The 16,227-nt window shown below is 29.9% G+C and overlaps 1 protein-coding gene across 2 annotated transcripts in view; it reads left to right on the top strand.

The window, feature by feature from the left end:
- Nucleotides 1-16,227, top strand: part of LOC111640712 (E3 ubiquitin-protein ligase MGRN1-like) — a 58,711-nt gene that overhangs the window by 31,079 nt on the left and 11,405 nt on the right. Inside the window, exons 3-9 of one of the 2 annotated variants that reach the window (XM_023386745.1) lie at nt 4,760-4,848; nt 7,423-7,569; nt 8,274-8,391; nt 8,491-8,557; nt 9,244-9,401; nt 11,895-12,137; nt 13,741-13,837. In XM_023386745.1, coding sequence (XP_023242513.1) covers nt 4,760-4,848; nt 7,423-7,569; nt 8,274-8,391; nt 8,491-8,557; nt 9,244-9,401; nt 11,895-12,137; nt 13,741-13,837 — 919 coding nt within the window. The remainder of the gene's footprint in view (nt 1-4,759; nt 4,849-7,422; nt 7,570-8,273; nt 8,392-8,490; nt 8,558-9,243; nt 9,402-11,894; nt 12,138-13,740; nt 13,838-16,227) is intronic. The other variant, XM_023386746.1, reaches the window with a different exon arrangement.

Below are 16,227 nucleotides of genomic sequence, written 5' to 3'. Positions count from 1 at the left end.
ATACAGTAGAGCGTCATTTATCCGAATCAATTGGGGACTGGGGTTGTTCAGATAACTTATTTTTTGGATAATCGATTATGTACGAAAAAATATATTAACCTATCCTATGTTGAAATTTTTCTCCGTTGCGTGTCACTTCGCGTTGAATTTTCGTCGATGTTAAGCCTAACGTAAACTTTTTAAAATAATAATCGTGGCTATTGTATCGTTAAAAATTATTTCTTTATTTTTTACAAACGAAATAAATATATTTAAAACTATAAAAACCAAAAATTATGTACTTTAGAAGTTGATCTAGTATCAAAAATGTTTGATTCAGCACAACACATCCTCAGAAAAACACCACACAAAAATGCCAGGGCTGCCAGCTAAATCACACACATCAACAAAAAAAATATTGGAGTAGCCCAAGATATAGCCAAAGATTGCAGCGCCACAGCACTAGCAAAAATTTAAATTTGTCGACTGAAATGCTTTCGGTTAACTGACATTTCGGATAACCGGCTTTCGGATAAACGATGCTCTACTGTATATTATTATCCAACTTGTTTTTATTTTTTTGATTCACTAACGCAAGGTGTGTTACTATTTCAACACTTGGTGGTATTCCATTGTTTTTATTTATAAGCTTATGTTACAATGCAATTCTCCTATAAGCAAACAAAACTAACATATAAATATGTTTGTATTTTTCTTAACTTTCAGCAATTATTAGGCTGCAATTTGAAAAAGTTATAAACCTATAAATTCCCACTGTCATCTGTCCATTCCATCCGTCCTTCCTTAATCTCGAGAATGGTGTTAGATAGATGGAAGATGAGACCAGATATGAAAAACTTAGGGGCAGGAGGTCCCAATTAACTATTTATGAACTTCTGGCTTAAATTGGAAGTTACATTATTTCAATTCAAAAATTTCCCCAGAATGGAATTACATAGATCAGTGTTTCCCAATTAGTGGTATGCGTACCCCCAGGGGTACGCAAAATTGCACGAAGGGGTACGTGCAGCAATCTAAAATCTGTCAATTTAAAATTTAAATGCATGAGATGAAGCGATAAAAAAAAAATAATGGGTGGACCATCAAAAATTCGGCAATTTACAACACAATGTCAAATGCACAAATTCGTTTATTTATAACTAAAAATATTTTCGAAATTTCATCAAAAAATGCATTTGTGACAATACCTAAATCAAATTCTTACGCAAGAAACAAAAATTGTACAATTAACACAAATTGTGTTAATTGTACAATTATCATTATTGTAATGTCAGCGAAGCGGCAGTAAAATATTTACTACCATTTTGCACAAAATACCTCTGCAAGAGCGGATTTTCGGCCGTGACAAACATGAAAACTAAACATCGTCACTGACTTCGACTCGAAGATGACTTGAGACTGAAGCTGACCAAAAAGCGACCAGATTTTACAAAGTTGTGCAAAGATAATCGTGCACATTTGTCACATTAAAATTAAATAACCTTATGCTATTTTCATTATTATTAGAATTGTATTTTAAAGGTAATAAATGTAAAAAAAAAACTTATTCTATTTATCACTACCTGTCTACCCACAGCTTCACCTGCATTATATTGAATTTTCTCGTGGGAATTAGATATTTTCTCGCAGTAAAATGTAGCCTATGTCCATCTCCAACATGTAAGCTATCTCTGTGCCAAATTTTATTAAAACCTGTTCAGCGGTTTAGACGTGAAAAAATGACAGACGGACAGAATTACCTTCAAATTTATAATATTAGTATGGATTAATATGTATTTCTCCTATAAAGGGTACGTGAGTTTGAGCTCTTTCTTGAAGTGGTACGCAGGAAGAACTAATTGGGAACCACTGATCTAAGTCTATGTTTAATTAGCCAAGTTATGGTCCAGTTCAAATTTAATTTACTGTATTGTTGAAATAATTGTTAGTATCATATAAATGGTATTTTATGCATGCTTAATAGCATATATTTCAATTTAATGTGTCTATAATTTTGGAAAAAGTAAAAAATATAAGATATTTCAATTATGCAGTTAATTGACTAATAATTATATAAAAGTGTAAGCAGTTATTGATTCTTTATTAATAACTCTAGTGATGGCCAGGTGGCTGTAGAAGTAAGACATCTACTTGCTTTTCTAAAAGCATCTGTTTAAATTCAGATCAGGTCTCTAGGAATTTCTGGATAAGCTAATTTGAGTATATTGTTCTATTTCTTACCATCTAGCCCACCATACTCAACCTTTTTTTCTCTCGGGCCACATACACATGATAGCTATTACACGCGGGCCGCAACATAACAATTATAATAAAAAACTTACTTAATTTCTCACTTACCCTAGAAATTTAGTGTCACTGTTGATATTGCAAACATTTTTTCACAATTTCGTTAAAAAAATTTTTTTAATACTCTTTCTGCCCTATGGGCACTAAGAGGGCCTCTTATAGCAGGCCCATAGCAGACACCATTTATAGCAGGCACCATTGTGGGCCTGGGTTCGGCCAGGCCCACAATGGTGCAACCAGGTGGTGAGAGGCGGAGCCTGACATATCCGAACAGACCACTCCCTGAAAATTTCCTGGGGGGATTCCCTGACCCGACCGGATTCAATTCAGAGCGGTAGGCTGTCACCTTGACTGCTCAGCTGTCAATTCATTTAAATCAGGTTTGTAACTGCTGCATGCTACTCGTAAAACGGCATCCAGGTGTGAATCAGTAAACCAGTTTCTATATATATTCTTTACATATTTCATTTTTGATTATGATGTTTCACATAGATACATTGATGCGAACAACGTAAGTAAAATTTGAGATTTTACAGTCTTATATTGATCGGGCACTACTTTCCAGAAGTGGTAATTATTTCCAGAAGTTAACGTAATTATTTTCCACTCTCTTCACGTCTGGGCCACTCACAAAAGCTCAGCGGGCCCATGTGGCTGGCAGGCAGCAGGTTGAGTATGGTGGGTCTAGCCTATCCCTTTACAAGGTAAGTCCACCTGTAATAGACAAATTGAGACCAACTGTAAAGCTTGTAGCAAAGTGATGCTTGAGAAATCATGAACTTGAACTTCTTGTGTGGAAATCATAAACTTTTATGTGGAAAAATTAGAGCTAAAATTTTTATAAAGCAACAATTTTCTGAAAAATATCAGGTCAGTCCATAAGTTCATAGGTATTTTATGACCTTGAGAAAAATCTTGTTTTGCTGTTAAAAATGTCAGTCTAATATGATACTTTTTACACTGAAGTGTTAAATTGGATCTCATTCATATAATACTGTTCAGAATTGGGAACATTTCAGTTGTTTATTTTCATTAAAATGGAAGTAACAGATGAATATAAGAGACATGCTTTATACTTTTTATTTTTAAGTGATGAGAATGCTACAAATGCAGCCAAAAAATTAAATACTGTTCATAATCAAACTGTAATTAGTGTAAGGACTGCACAGAAGTGGTTTGAAAGATTTAGAAATAATGATTTTAGTGTGAAGGATAAGGGTCGTACTGGAAGACCCATTGACTTTGATGATGATGCTCTCTCTGCACTAGTTGAAGCAGAACCATGACTTTGGAAGACCTGTTGACTTTGATGATGATGCTCTCTCTGCACTAGTTGAAGCAGAACCATCTTTAACAGTTGATGAAATTGCGGAACGTTTAAATTCATCCCATGGAACTGTTGATAGACATCTACAACAAATTGGAAAAGTTTCAAAACAAAATTCAAAGCTAGGAAAATGGATAGCACATGAACTGTCAATAGCTAACCGACAATGTGTAAACGATAATAATGTGCATTTGCACGTCTCTTTTATCCCGCATTACTTTAGAACCTTTTCTTGATCAACTGGTTACTGGAGACGAAAAATGGATCCTCTATAATAATGTGACAAGAAAAAGACAATGGACAAATCACGACAAGCAGCCAAAACCGGCTGTAAAAGGTGGGTTGCATCCAAAAAAATTCTTTTGTCTGTTTGGTGGGATATGTCAAGTGTAATTCACTTTGAGCTGTTAGAGCCTAATCAAACAATTACAGCTCAAATGTATTGTGATCATTAAAGCGTTTAAACGAAAAATTGAAAAAAAATTGACCATCATTAGTGAACAGAAAGAAAGTTCTCTTGCAACATGACAATGCCAGACATGCTGCAAAAATAACTGTAGAGAAACTCAAAAGCTTCAACTGGGAAATTTTACCTCATCCACCATATTCGCCAGATATTGCTCCCAGTGATTGTCATCTTTTTCGGATTTTGCAGAATTTTTTAAAAGGGAAACTTTTGAGGATGAGAACAATGTAAAAAACGCTATTTCTGAATATTTTGATTCAAAACCAAAATCATTTTACGAAGATGGAATTAAAAAGCTACCATCAAGATGGCAAGAAATTTACAAAATAATGGTGAATACATTATAGATTGAAAAAAAATTTAATTAAAATTTTTGTTGCTTTTTTTGTAGATAAAAAATATGCATGAACTTATGGACTGACCTTATATTAATTGGTTTTCTACATTTAACAGTTAATATTTTCAAGACTTGTATTATATAGATTTTTTTAATAGAAAAACATAAAAATACAATTCAGTTTAGTTTATATATAAAGTTAAATCTAGTATTTGAATTATCCAGACTAATAAATAATTTTGAAAACTATTGTATATTAAATAATTTATAGAATCAAAAAGTACTATTATTATCTAACAGAAATATTTAATAAAATATTCATTCATAATTTATTATTTTTCAGTTTCCATATCCAGCTCCTCAGCCTAATGAGCCCACTAGAACTTTAAGAAGTCTGATAAATATAAGAAAAGAATCATTGAGATTTGTAAAGTAATTATTTTTATTAAACCAGTTATTATGTATTTATTAATCATATTTAGTTAATGTAATAACAGTAGTTATAAGTAATAAAACAACTTTATCAAATAGTTTTAATGCTATTATTAAACAATTTCTGTTATAATTAAGCCCACCAATGGCTGAGTGGATATAAATCACTAAAGACTGATAATTTGCCTCACCAATGGGCTAACCACATAGTTTTTCAGTTTATTCATGCATCTAACACCTAAACAGGAGCCAGTTTCCCATAGAAAGTTCTCCCAGGAATTATTCCTCGTGGTAGATTGATCAAATATTTTATTGTATAATTCCTTCAATCCAATACAATCCTTTACAGCTAATAATCATTGATCTCTTTACATTAGATTTATATTAAATACATTTTTATAAATAACGTCAGTTAAATACAGTGAAATTTTCTAAAAGTTTATCTTATGTTTAACCAAAGCTTTATTTAATTTAAAAATTGATATTTAATCTTACTTTTAATCTTTTATAACAAATACATTCTAATTTATTCATTAGGAAAGAACAGTATGACAACATATTGTTAATTATATCAAAATGAAGTATATGATTGCCTTTGTGCATGTTGCATTTGTGTACAAAAATGATAAATTTGTAACTTGTAAATAGCAAGGAAATTTAATAAAAGTATATTAATTAACAAAGTCTATCTATTTACAGTCCATTTGTAAAGGATTGGATTGAAGGAATTACACAATGAAATATTGAGTCAATCCACCACGGGATACTTCCAGGGAGAATTTTCTATTGGAAATGTGTATGGAAGTATCTAAAAAATAAAACAAATTATTGTGAAACTTCTTTTTGTATTTTATAATAGACTGTTTAAACTATACAAACTCTTTACGGTAAGTCCAGTTTTCTCCATTATCAGTTATTGCCTGGCATCTTCTGGCCATGCTTTCCATCAAATTTTCTGCTTATTCTTGTTGTAAAGAGCACTGTATTTGCTAAATCTTGTTCATAATCTACTTGAGATTGTATGCAGTCTTTTCTTTTTTAATCTTTTACATATGACCACACATTCTTCATCAGATTTGCATCTGGTAACAGTGCTGGCTAATTCATTGTTGGATTATGCTTCCTTCTTGGACTAAGTGCACAGATGGCTCTATTGTTTTGGGTCATTGTCCTTGTGTAACAACCACTGGCTTATGTCATCACTGAAATACTTCTTAGCAGATCTCAACAAGCAATTTTTATAAATATTGCACATTTCTCTACATTTAGGTTGTTGTTAGTGTCCCAAAACCACATTCACAGAAGCATACCTAGACGTGGACTTTTATTGGGTGTTTGATGGTATGTTGAACAATCCCATTACTCTGTGTTGACTAAGTTTTTTTAAGAGACCATCATGCCCAGAAAAATGCTTTATCTGAGATGAATACATTGCTTCAATCATGGCCCATATTTTTGTATGCCCATGCAATTTATTTTTTAGCATGCTTTTCTGACAAAAGTGGTTTTTGAATAGTGGTTTGGTATTTAAGATTTTTTCATGTAGGTGACATCTAATTGCATTTATTCAAATATCTGTACCCTTGTTATGAAGAAAAAGTTAGCCTTAGTGCAACATCAAGTTTGGATATTGTTCATAACACTAGTAGATCATTTTTTATTGCTTTTCTGTCATCACAAGATTTGATCCTCTGTTGCAAATCATCCACATTTCTAACCAACTTATATGAACTCACCCACTTCTCCTTGATTGACTGAGTTTTTTAATTAATTTTGCAGCAGCAAACTCAATTAAATGTACACCACCTAGTCCCAATGAAGAAGCATCAACCAATACTTTTGTTTCCTTGGATACATCATATAGTGTTAAGATACGATGCCTGGACACAATTTCCTTAATTTTCATAAATGCCTTATCAAGATGTCAAGTCAACAGGTTGAGGTATTTACCTTAGCCTGTTGACTTGACATCTTGATATTTGAAATGGCTCTTAACAATTTTATTTAAATGTTTTAGGTCAATACATAGCCTAATTTTACCTCCTAGCTTGGACACAATAACTACAGGTGCATACCAAACAGAGGGTTCTTGGATACTCGCCATAACAGTTTTTAGAGCAAAGCATTTCCAATTTCAGTTTTAGGTTCTTTTTTAGTGGCAAAGGAACTTGCCTCAATGCATTTATAGCATATAGCACTGCATCAGGTTTTTTGATGTATGGTTGCTTAGAATTATCCAGACTAATAAATAATTTTGAAAACTTTTTGTACAGGTAAAATGACCTATCTTGGGATGTAACCTCAAATGATATTAAAATTTATTAGAAAAAGCTTTTACTGTAAAATTTAATTAGTTAATCATGATAATTTTTATTTAAGTTATTCATATAACTGTTATATAATTTATTAATATACTTTTTGTTCACTTTTGTTTTTATTTTTTTGGGTGGATATCATTTGTCTTTCAGACTTCTCTTCTATTTTGTAACAACAAATAAATAAATATCTATAAAATTAATCAACAGCATTGGGAGTTAAAAGAAGATAACTGAAATATTTTATTGAAATTTTTAGAGTTCCGGAAGAAGGTGAAAGAATAACAGACGGAAATGCGCCATCCAGCTCTTTATATAATCTCGAGTTTACATTTGATTCCGATGTTCGTTGTTCGATCACTATATATTATTTTTGCAGTGAAGAAATTACACAAAATGGAGTAATGTAAATAAGGATTATATATCAATTTCATTTCAAAATAATTTAAACTATTTTAGTTTAAATGCTACATTTTTACATTTTATGGAAGTGTTGTTTTATTAATATATATCTATCAATTCCTTTTTGAATATTTATAAATAGTATATAGATATATATTTTACGTATAAGATATACAGGATGGCTTAAAACCTTCCTACTAAGTTTAATGCTTTATTTATAACCAAATAAAAAGATATAAAAACTTACCAAATAGGTTTAAATTTGCATTTGAAGCCATTTATATTATAATGTGTTCAATGTGTTTGCTCTGTCTTCCTCAATCTGATTTCTGAATACTTTCAAGAAGTATTCTCATAAGAGTGAAGATTTCACATTTAATAGGTGACATATGTCTTCAAAGTCTTTGAGTAGATTTGGTAGACTTTATTTTCATGATATTTCTGTGAAAAGAAATCTCAAAGATTTGGGCCCGGAGAATATGCAAGCCACACTATTCTCTTTTGTGATGCTTTCTGGAAACATTGAAGAGGAGAGCAAACAGATTGAATACACAAATAATTTCAAATGCTGATTTGATTGATGTGTAAGAAAGATTTGTGTTCCCCATTATTGGTTCTAATGAAGCATTAAACTGGTAAATAGATTCTGGAGTGCACTGTTCATTTCAATTTTATGGTTTATTTATTAAATCAATATTTATATTATAGCTATACGCCTCGAGATCCATCCATGAATTCGGAAACTTATCATTATAAGAGAGGAGCTAATCAGCAATTCAATCAAGTTTCACATACTTTTGATCCAACTAAATATACAGAAGAAGAGGTAAATATTTATCTTCTTTGGTCATACAATCTAAGGTAATTTTTAATTTTTTTGTTTAAATATTTATTAATGTATTGTTGGATAACTTTTTTTAAATAGTTGAATTATCAGTATGAAGATGAAATAATGCCAGTTGTTATACAATGTGTTGCTGAAGAGGGTGATGGTAAGTTTTGATCAATACATTAGAATTTTTTTGAATTAAATGAATGAAATTAAGTCTATTTTATGGTCAATAAGGAAAACTATTTATGAAATAAATGCCAATCATAGATAAGGATGTCAGTTTATTCACTAATAAAAGTTTTATTATATACTAACAATGCAATTGGAACAAAATACTTTTATCTACAGTGTGTGTAAAAAGTATAAGAAGACTTTTTTAGGATGTAAAAAAGATTTTTAAACTTAAGAAAAGAAAATAATAGTGATAAACAACTGTTTTTTATTCTTACATTTTACAAACCAAACATTATTTTACTTCTTTCTTTAATAATGTTATAACCTATGGAAGACATTTTTAATTAATACAAAGCATGTAAAAAGTTCTTTGTAGGCTATCATAAAACATTAATAAAGACAAATTTGTGTTAAACAGGACAGAAAAATGAGTACTATCTTCATGTTTTTTTCTTTCTTTGGAAGAAATAAGGCTTTTTCATTCTTTTAAACACCTTTTTACACTTTTTAAATTTTTCACATGGATCTTCACTCAAAAAAAGTACTGCCATTTTTAAACATCTGTTCTTTAATTTAAAAGAGAATGATGAATACTTATTTTATATGGATTTAACTTTAATGACTTAATAATAAGAGACAGAACCTTTTAATAGTTATTTTTGTGTTTTACAGAACCCAGGCAATCTCATGTATTAATAGCTGTTGTTGAAAAAAATGCTGATAATATATTTTCTGTGAAGCCATTAAAACAAAAACTGTTCATTGATGGCTTATGTTATCTTCTACAAGAAATATATGGCATTGAAAATAAAAATGTATTTCAGCCAAAGGTAAGGTAATTTTTTTCTAGTTTATTTTATATAAATTCAAATTACACAATTTAAAAATAAATTATTTAGAATTACATTTGTTTTTATAAAACTCTGAAGATTTTATAAAGCTAAAAACAATTTATTAATGTATGAAAAAGTTTATAATAATGTTAATTTTTCTTTTCTTTGCTTTTTGCCTATAGGCACTAAGAGGGCCTTTTTAATTGTATACATTTTAGATTCTTACCAGGTCCACAGTGGGTGTGTTTGGGTGACAAGGGATGGGCCTGACATCTATGACAAACCACCCACACAATATTTCTTGGGTTGCTTGCTTGGATTCTATCTTGGTTTTCTAGAGCAGTAGCTTGATGTCTTAACTGCCCCAGCCATCTTGGCCATCTTTTCTCATATGTGAAATTGAAATAGTTTTTTTTTTTTTTATTGAAAATGATAATATTTATATAGCACAAGTCTAAGTTAAATTTTAAAATAAGAAAATTTTTTTAAATTTTACTGGTTTTAATTTTTAATCATTCAACCAACACTCAGATAAAAGTTTGTAATCATTACAGTAACACCTTAAATCACCAAGAAAAGATTTATTCAATGAACATTTTCAAACTGCTTGAAAGACCATGAGGTTTTAAATTTTTGGAACATTAACAACTGTTCCTTATTAATGTAAGAACATATTTAAAATTACAAAATTACAAAGATTTGTTTCAAATAAATTGTTATTTGAATTCAAAGTAAATATGTAAAAGTATTAAAAAAAAAAAAATGATAATGATAAATGAAAGAGAAAGAAAATGTGGTAAAAATAAAAGAAAAAGGAAAAAAATCACATTTTCCGATATTGTTTTTTATTGAATGAGCATTAAGGGTTAGAATCAGGTGAGTTCCTCTCAACTATATAGTTTCATGTTGTGGGTAGAATTGTGGTATCCTTATAGTTCAAACATTTCCCTGAAAGGCTATTTCTATATATCTCCACCTTTTTCAAATATGTTTGTTGAATAAATCTTTTCTCAGTGATTTAAGGTGTTATTGTAATGGTTTAAGTTTGTTAGAATCTAAATTACTTTTACTTTCCTGGCTGTTTTATATAACAGAGGGAAAGCATGACAATCAATCATAAAAATTACCCCCCAAGAATTTACATTTTTGGACTTGGGGAGACCTTGAAACATCAAGAAATGCAAAATAATTTGGAATTTTTTTCTGTTTGCATATGTTTGGGGAGCAGTTTTTTGTTTACCCACTTTGAAACTTAATAACTCTTGTGCCTTTTGTCAAAACTTTCTGAAATTTTACAGGGAGGTTTGAGTATTAGGGGATTGATACTATTAAATTTTGATGGTTAAAGGTCCAGGGAGTCAAATCATATCTTGAGTGGGCTTAAACTTAATGAAGATTTCACTTGTTATTAACATTTACAATTTTTTTTTATAAAACTCTTCTCTACCCTCAAACATAAACTGTTTGCCATTTTATGATAATTAATGTGATATTTTATTTAAAAGCTTTTTATAACAGATGGCACAACACACAATTTTAAATTCTTTTACCTAAAAAGTAATGCAACTTGTTGATTTTTAAAAAATTGTATTTATTAAATAAAAAAAAACAAAGTTGTTTATATTTGTATATAAGCAGCTTTGTATGTAAATCATTTCCACAAACTTTTGCTTGCATTTTATATAAATGATATAAATTATAAGTGCAAATGAAAACAAGACAGGTAAATTCAATGTTATGTTATGGGATTAATCACTTAAACCTTGTAGGACTATAGAGCATTTGTCATAATATAATGGCACCCCAAGCTGAGTACCGTGACATGTATGGTAGTGTATGTGGAATTTTTAATACTCTAGTGTAATTGAATCCACTCCCTCCAAAGACAGTCTCTTTCTCTCCAAAACATCAAAGAATTTCTTAACTTGTGAGTCACTGGTATGGATGATACCCATTAAACGGCATTCCAATTAGTGGCACTGACACATTTCTTGCTTTTCCACTTCTGCCTCTGGTTTGCCAGTTTTGTTAAGGTTTGGGGTTCTGCTCAAAAGATGCCCCAATTAGGCAGAGCATTTTAACCAAAGAATAGTTTGCTTAGAGTGCTGTTAAATTATAGAAAAATGCTCTATAATCTGTACATGGGTTTAAAGATAAATGAATTTGAATGAAGAACATAAAAAAATTCTTTAAAAACTTTTGTTAAAAGTCAAAATACTTTAAAAATAAATTAAAATGTTGTCATTCTAATAAACTACAAAAAAGTTAATTAAATTAACATAGAAATCTTCAACTTCAATGTTAATCTATGTTCTCATGTTTTTGAAATATATATTATTTTCTGAATTGTCAGAGAATCTCAGAAAATGATAGTTTTAGAATTCTATATCTTGATATTATTTCACTTACAGTTGTAGAAAGTATGTTAACTAATAAGTTACATTAAGAAAATTTTTACAAAAATGTGAAATCATATATATTTTTTTTAAGGATATAAGTGACGATGAAGTTGAAGATAGTGGGTCTGAATGTGTGATCTGCATGTGCGATGCTCGAGATACACTTATTCTACCGTGTAGGCATTTATGCTTATGTAACAGCTGTGCCGATTCTCTTCGTTATCAAGCCAACAATTGTCCTATATGCAGAGCACCATTTCGGGCCCTCCTTCAAATCAGAGCCGTACAAAAATGTTCTACTCCTCTTCAGATTAATAGTTGTGGAGATAATCAGGTACTTACTAACAATTAACAATTTGCACTTTCTTTGAAAATACAATGTATCTAGTCTAAATATTCTAAGATGCCACATTCAGATTTTAAGATTATAATATAGTACTTAGTTTATCTCTCTTATTTTTGTGGGTTCAGTAGAAAATTTATATTTTAGCAGTCAAGAATGTTATAATTAGGCTAGAAAAACAATAATGAATTTTAAGTATTGTAATAATCCAGATTTTATTGAAGACAATAACCATAAACTACAATATGGGTAAGGGTTCTGAAATTCTTTCTTTTATCTGTAAACTTTCAAGTTTGAGAATTTCAATACAGCACTTCTAACATTCAAAGGTTTCCAATGACAACTTTATTTACTTAATTTACTGTTACATATGCATTTTGGAATGATATATACTTTCATTCCCTCTTCAGTGCTGTTTAGGTTAAAAAATAATAGTTTTGAACAATTTTTAAAATTCATATACATTCAGATCATATACTTTAAAAACTTGTTAAAAAATACAAGTCTTTTATTCGTAATGGTAAATAAACGATTTAACACTTACAAACTATAAAAATTGATATACAGATATTTCACATAAATATTATAACATATTACTTGAAAGTTTAGAGAGAAAAGAAAGAAATTATAAACTAAATTTAATTTTACCAGTATGACAATAACAAAAAAGTTACTGTCATACTGGTAAAATATAAAATATTTATGATGAATCTTAAAGTAAAGTAAGTTATATACTTATTAAAGCAAAAGGTTATTTTGTAACATAAGGCAATTTCTCTCTCTCCTGTGGTCACTAAGAGGACCTTTTAATTTTATCTGTTTTGGGTTTAGTCAAGTCAACAATGAGAGTAGTTGGGTGATGAGAAAGGAAGCCCAACACTCAGGGACAAAACTAATTGTAAAATTTGTAGGATTTCTAATCCATACCTGCACCTAGGTCTGTCCAGAGTGTAAGGATGATGCCTTTTCTGTCTTGGCCAACTAGTTGTCATTAAGAATATAACATTAATAAAACAGTTACTAAAGAAAAATATTGATGTGTAGCAGCACAATATGTGATCTGTTTAAATATTCAATTAGGACTGTTGTCCAGTTTTGGTAAAACGTTTTTGTTAATAGGCCTACCTAATATTTGTAAATATATTAGCATGATTCCAATATTAATACTAATAATTAATAATACTAACTACTAATAATAATAATATTTGTATACAAATACAACAATACAAAACTTTTGTTTAATGTCCACACAAGTACACAACAAGTACATTTTAGCTATAATACTGCAGCCCATTCAAAAACACTAACTTAACATGATCTGAGGTAATATTTAAAGTTGTGCACTCCTAATACATAGATTTAAAAAATTAATATATATAAAGCTTTTGATAGCTAAATTTGCAAATTTTGAACCAATAAATCTTTTTTTTCATATAATAGTGAAGATTAAAGGTTTAAATAAATATTAAACAAATAATTAAATATGAAAGTACTAGAAATCTTAAATTCTGGCTTTTTGAAATTATGTTATATATAACTTTATTATTGATTTGGAAATAAGTATTTAGTTTTTATGAAATAATATTATTTTCAGGTACCCCAAGATGTACCACCAGGTTATGAGGCTGTTCCTCTTATAGAAGCACTAAATGGACCTGTACAACAGCCTTTACCACTGTCTCCTTCCCCAAGTAAGCATATTAGTTTGCTGTATATATAAATATATTTTAATGATAATTAATTGTATATAAAACCAATCCTGAATTATATAAACATATTTGCTACAAGTTGACAAAATTGTGTTGTGTGAAGGTGGCATAATAAAATCACATCAAACCAGCAATGAATGTGTTAATTAATATTTAAATTATAAAGCCAGATTATCAGATTCTAACATGCTAATTAAGTATAGATATTATATAATTTGAGTAAGGTAAGTGAATAAATTTAATACAAGATGGGTGATGTAAATTTAATAAACAGTAGTAGTGAGTTTGAGTTCCACTCCAGATCAATCCTTTCTTTCAGAATTTTCTAAGTTAATTTAATTTTTACTACTAAAACTTAATACAAGATTGTGACTTAATCACTTATTTTTTAGCCCAAATTATATAATATCTGTATATTTAATTAGCCCTGTCACTGGTCTACATAACTGACTTATAAATAACAATTGTTTACAAGNAATTAATTGTTAAATTGTCTAGTAAAAGCGCCAAAAAAAATTTTCTTAAAATTCCACTAAAGAGAGCATCTTTCTTTAAGAGCATGTGGAACCTATATATCGAGCTTTGAAATGAAACCAATTTGTTTCAAGTAATCATAAATGGTTCAATTTGACAAAATTAATCTTAGTGATTTCCTGTGTTGTTATTCAGCAGTTTGCTTCAATCACTACCTTTATTTTGCTTTCATTGGCTTCAACTGGCCATCCAGAATGTGGTGCATCTTCAATTTTGAAATTGCCAGAACGAAATTTTGTAAACCAGTTTTGGCACTGTCTTTCTCTCAACATATCTTCTCCATACACGTCGCACAATTTTTTTTTCACTTGAACAGCATTCTTACCTTTTTGGTAATAAAAGAGCAAAATATGCTGAAAATGCTGCTTTTGATCTTCCATATTTGATGGGACACAAAAAATAAACAATTGCACGAAATCAAACAAAATTTTCTACAAATAAGCCATAAAATGCTAGCTGTCAAAATATATAATGATAATATGGTTTAGAACGAAAATGGCGGGAAAAATACGACTAATCCGTCTAATGATAAAAAAAACGAACTTACTTTCCGAACAACCCAATAATTGAGACCAGAGATATGATGATAATAATATGATGCTTATGCTTTGAGGCCAATTTTTACTGTTGTAAGATACTTTACAGCAGTAAATAGACATTAGAATTGTTAGGTCAAACAAGTTCACAAAAAGAATGAGCAACAACGTTTACAACATAAGACTTACGTCTACATGTGTACTGTAAGTATATAGTTGGCAAGTCTATTATTTTTGTTAGGGGAATGATAGAAGCTGTTTGGATTAGCATACTGTAATATCATTCTATAAAATGTGCATTTTAACTAAATTAATTTTTCTGTTCAAAATAATGAAGTAAAGTATTATTTTTAATGATGATGATGTTAAATATTGTTAGTCTTCTGGAAGCTATTTATTTTAAAATATTTATTTCATTAAGCTTAAATTATGATTTTAAGTTATAAGTGATTATGATGATAAAAGTCAATAACATAGAAGTATTAAGAAATACAATTACTAACACATCCAATAAAATTACTATTTTGACTGCTTAGAGCTCTCATTAAATCTCTTAACTATAAACTTCCATGCAGAGGGAAGACTTTCTGCATCCCTCGCATTTAAACAGTCTTCCTGTATCTTACTCCTATAAATCTGCAACTTTTCAGCTGTCAACGCAAAGATGGGGAAGATAAAGGTTCTATGATGGCTGCTTCATTCCATTTAACTACAGATCCTGGTGCTTGCACCATTTGGGACAAAATTGTTGCATTAGACTCCTTTCTGATATTATAACTATTTTCCTTGATTCTAAGTTCCAAACTCCTGGTGGTTACTCCAAAATAGTCTTTTTTAATGCCCAATTGCATATTCTCATAAGGAATTCTATAAACCCCTGCTTTCTCCTCTGACATTATAGCATCCTTATCATTTCTGAGGATTTTGTATAAATTAGGGGCCCTTTTTATAAGCATTCTCGAACCTTTTCTGCGAGCAATCTCTTTCATAATGCTATTCATACTTTCGTTATATGTAAATTTTAGTTTGGGACTTAGAATCAAGGAACATAGTTATAATATCAGAAAGGAGTCTAATGCAACAATTTTGTCCCAAATGGCACAAGCACCAGGATCTGTAGTCAAATGGAATGAAGCAGCCATCATAGAACCTTTATCTTCCCCATCTTTGGCGTTGACAGCTGAAAAGTTGCAGATTTATAGGAGTAAAATACAGGAAGGCTGTTTAAATGCGAGGGATGCAGAAAGTCTTCCCTCTGCATGGAAGTTTATAGTTAAGAAATTTAATAAGAGCTCTAACAAT

Source organism: Centruroides sculpturatus, unplaced genomic scaffold (assembly GCF_000671375.1).
Source record: "Centruroides sculpturatus isolate CEXI.00-Female unplaced genomic scaffold, Cexi_2.0 scaffold1451, whole genome shotgun sequence".
NCBI classification, from domain to species: Eukaryota; Metazoa; Arthropoda; class Arachnida; order Scorpiones; family Buthidae; genus Centruroides; species Centruroides sculpturatus.
Note: the sequence above shows the minus strand (reverse complement) of the source record. Positions and strands in the feature narration are given on the sequence as shown.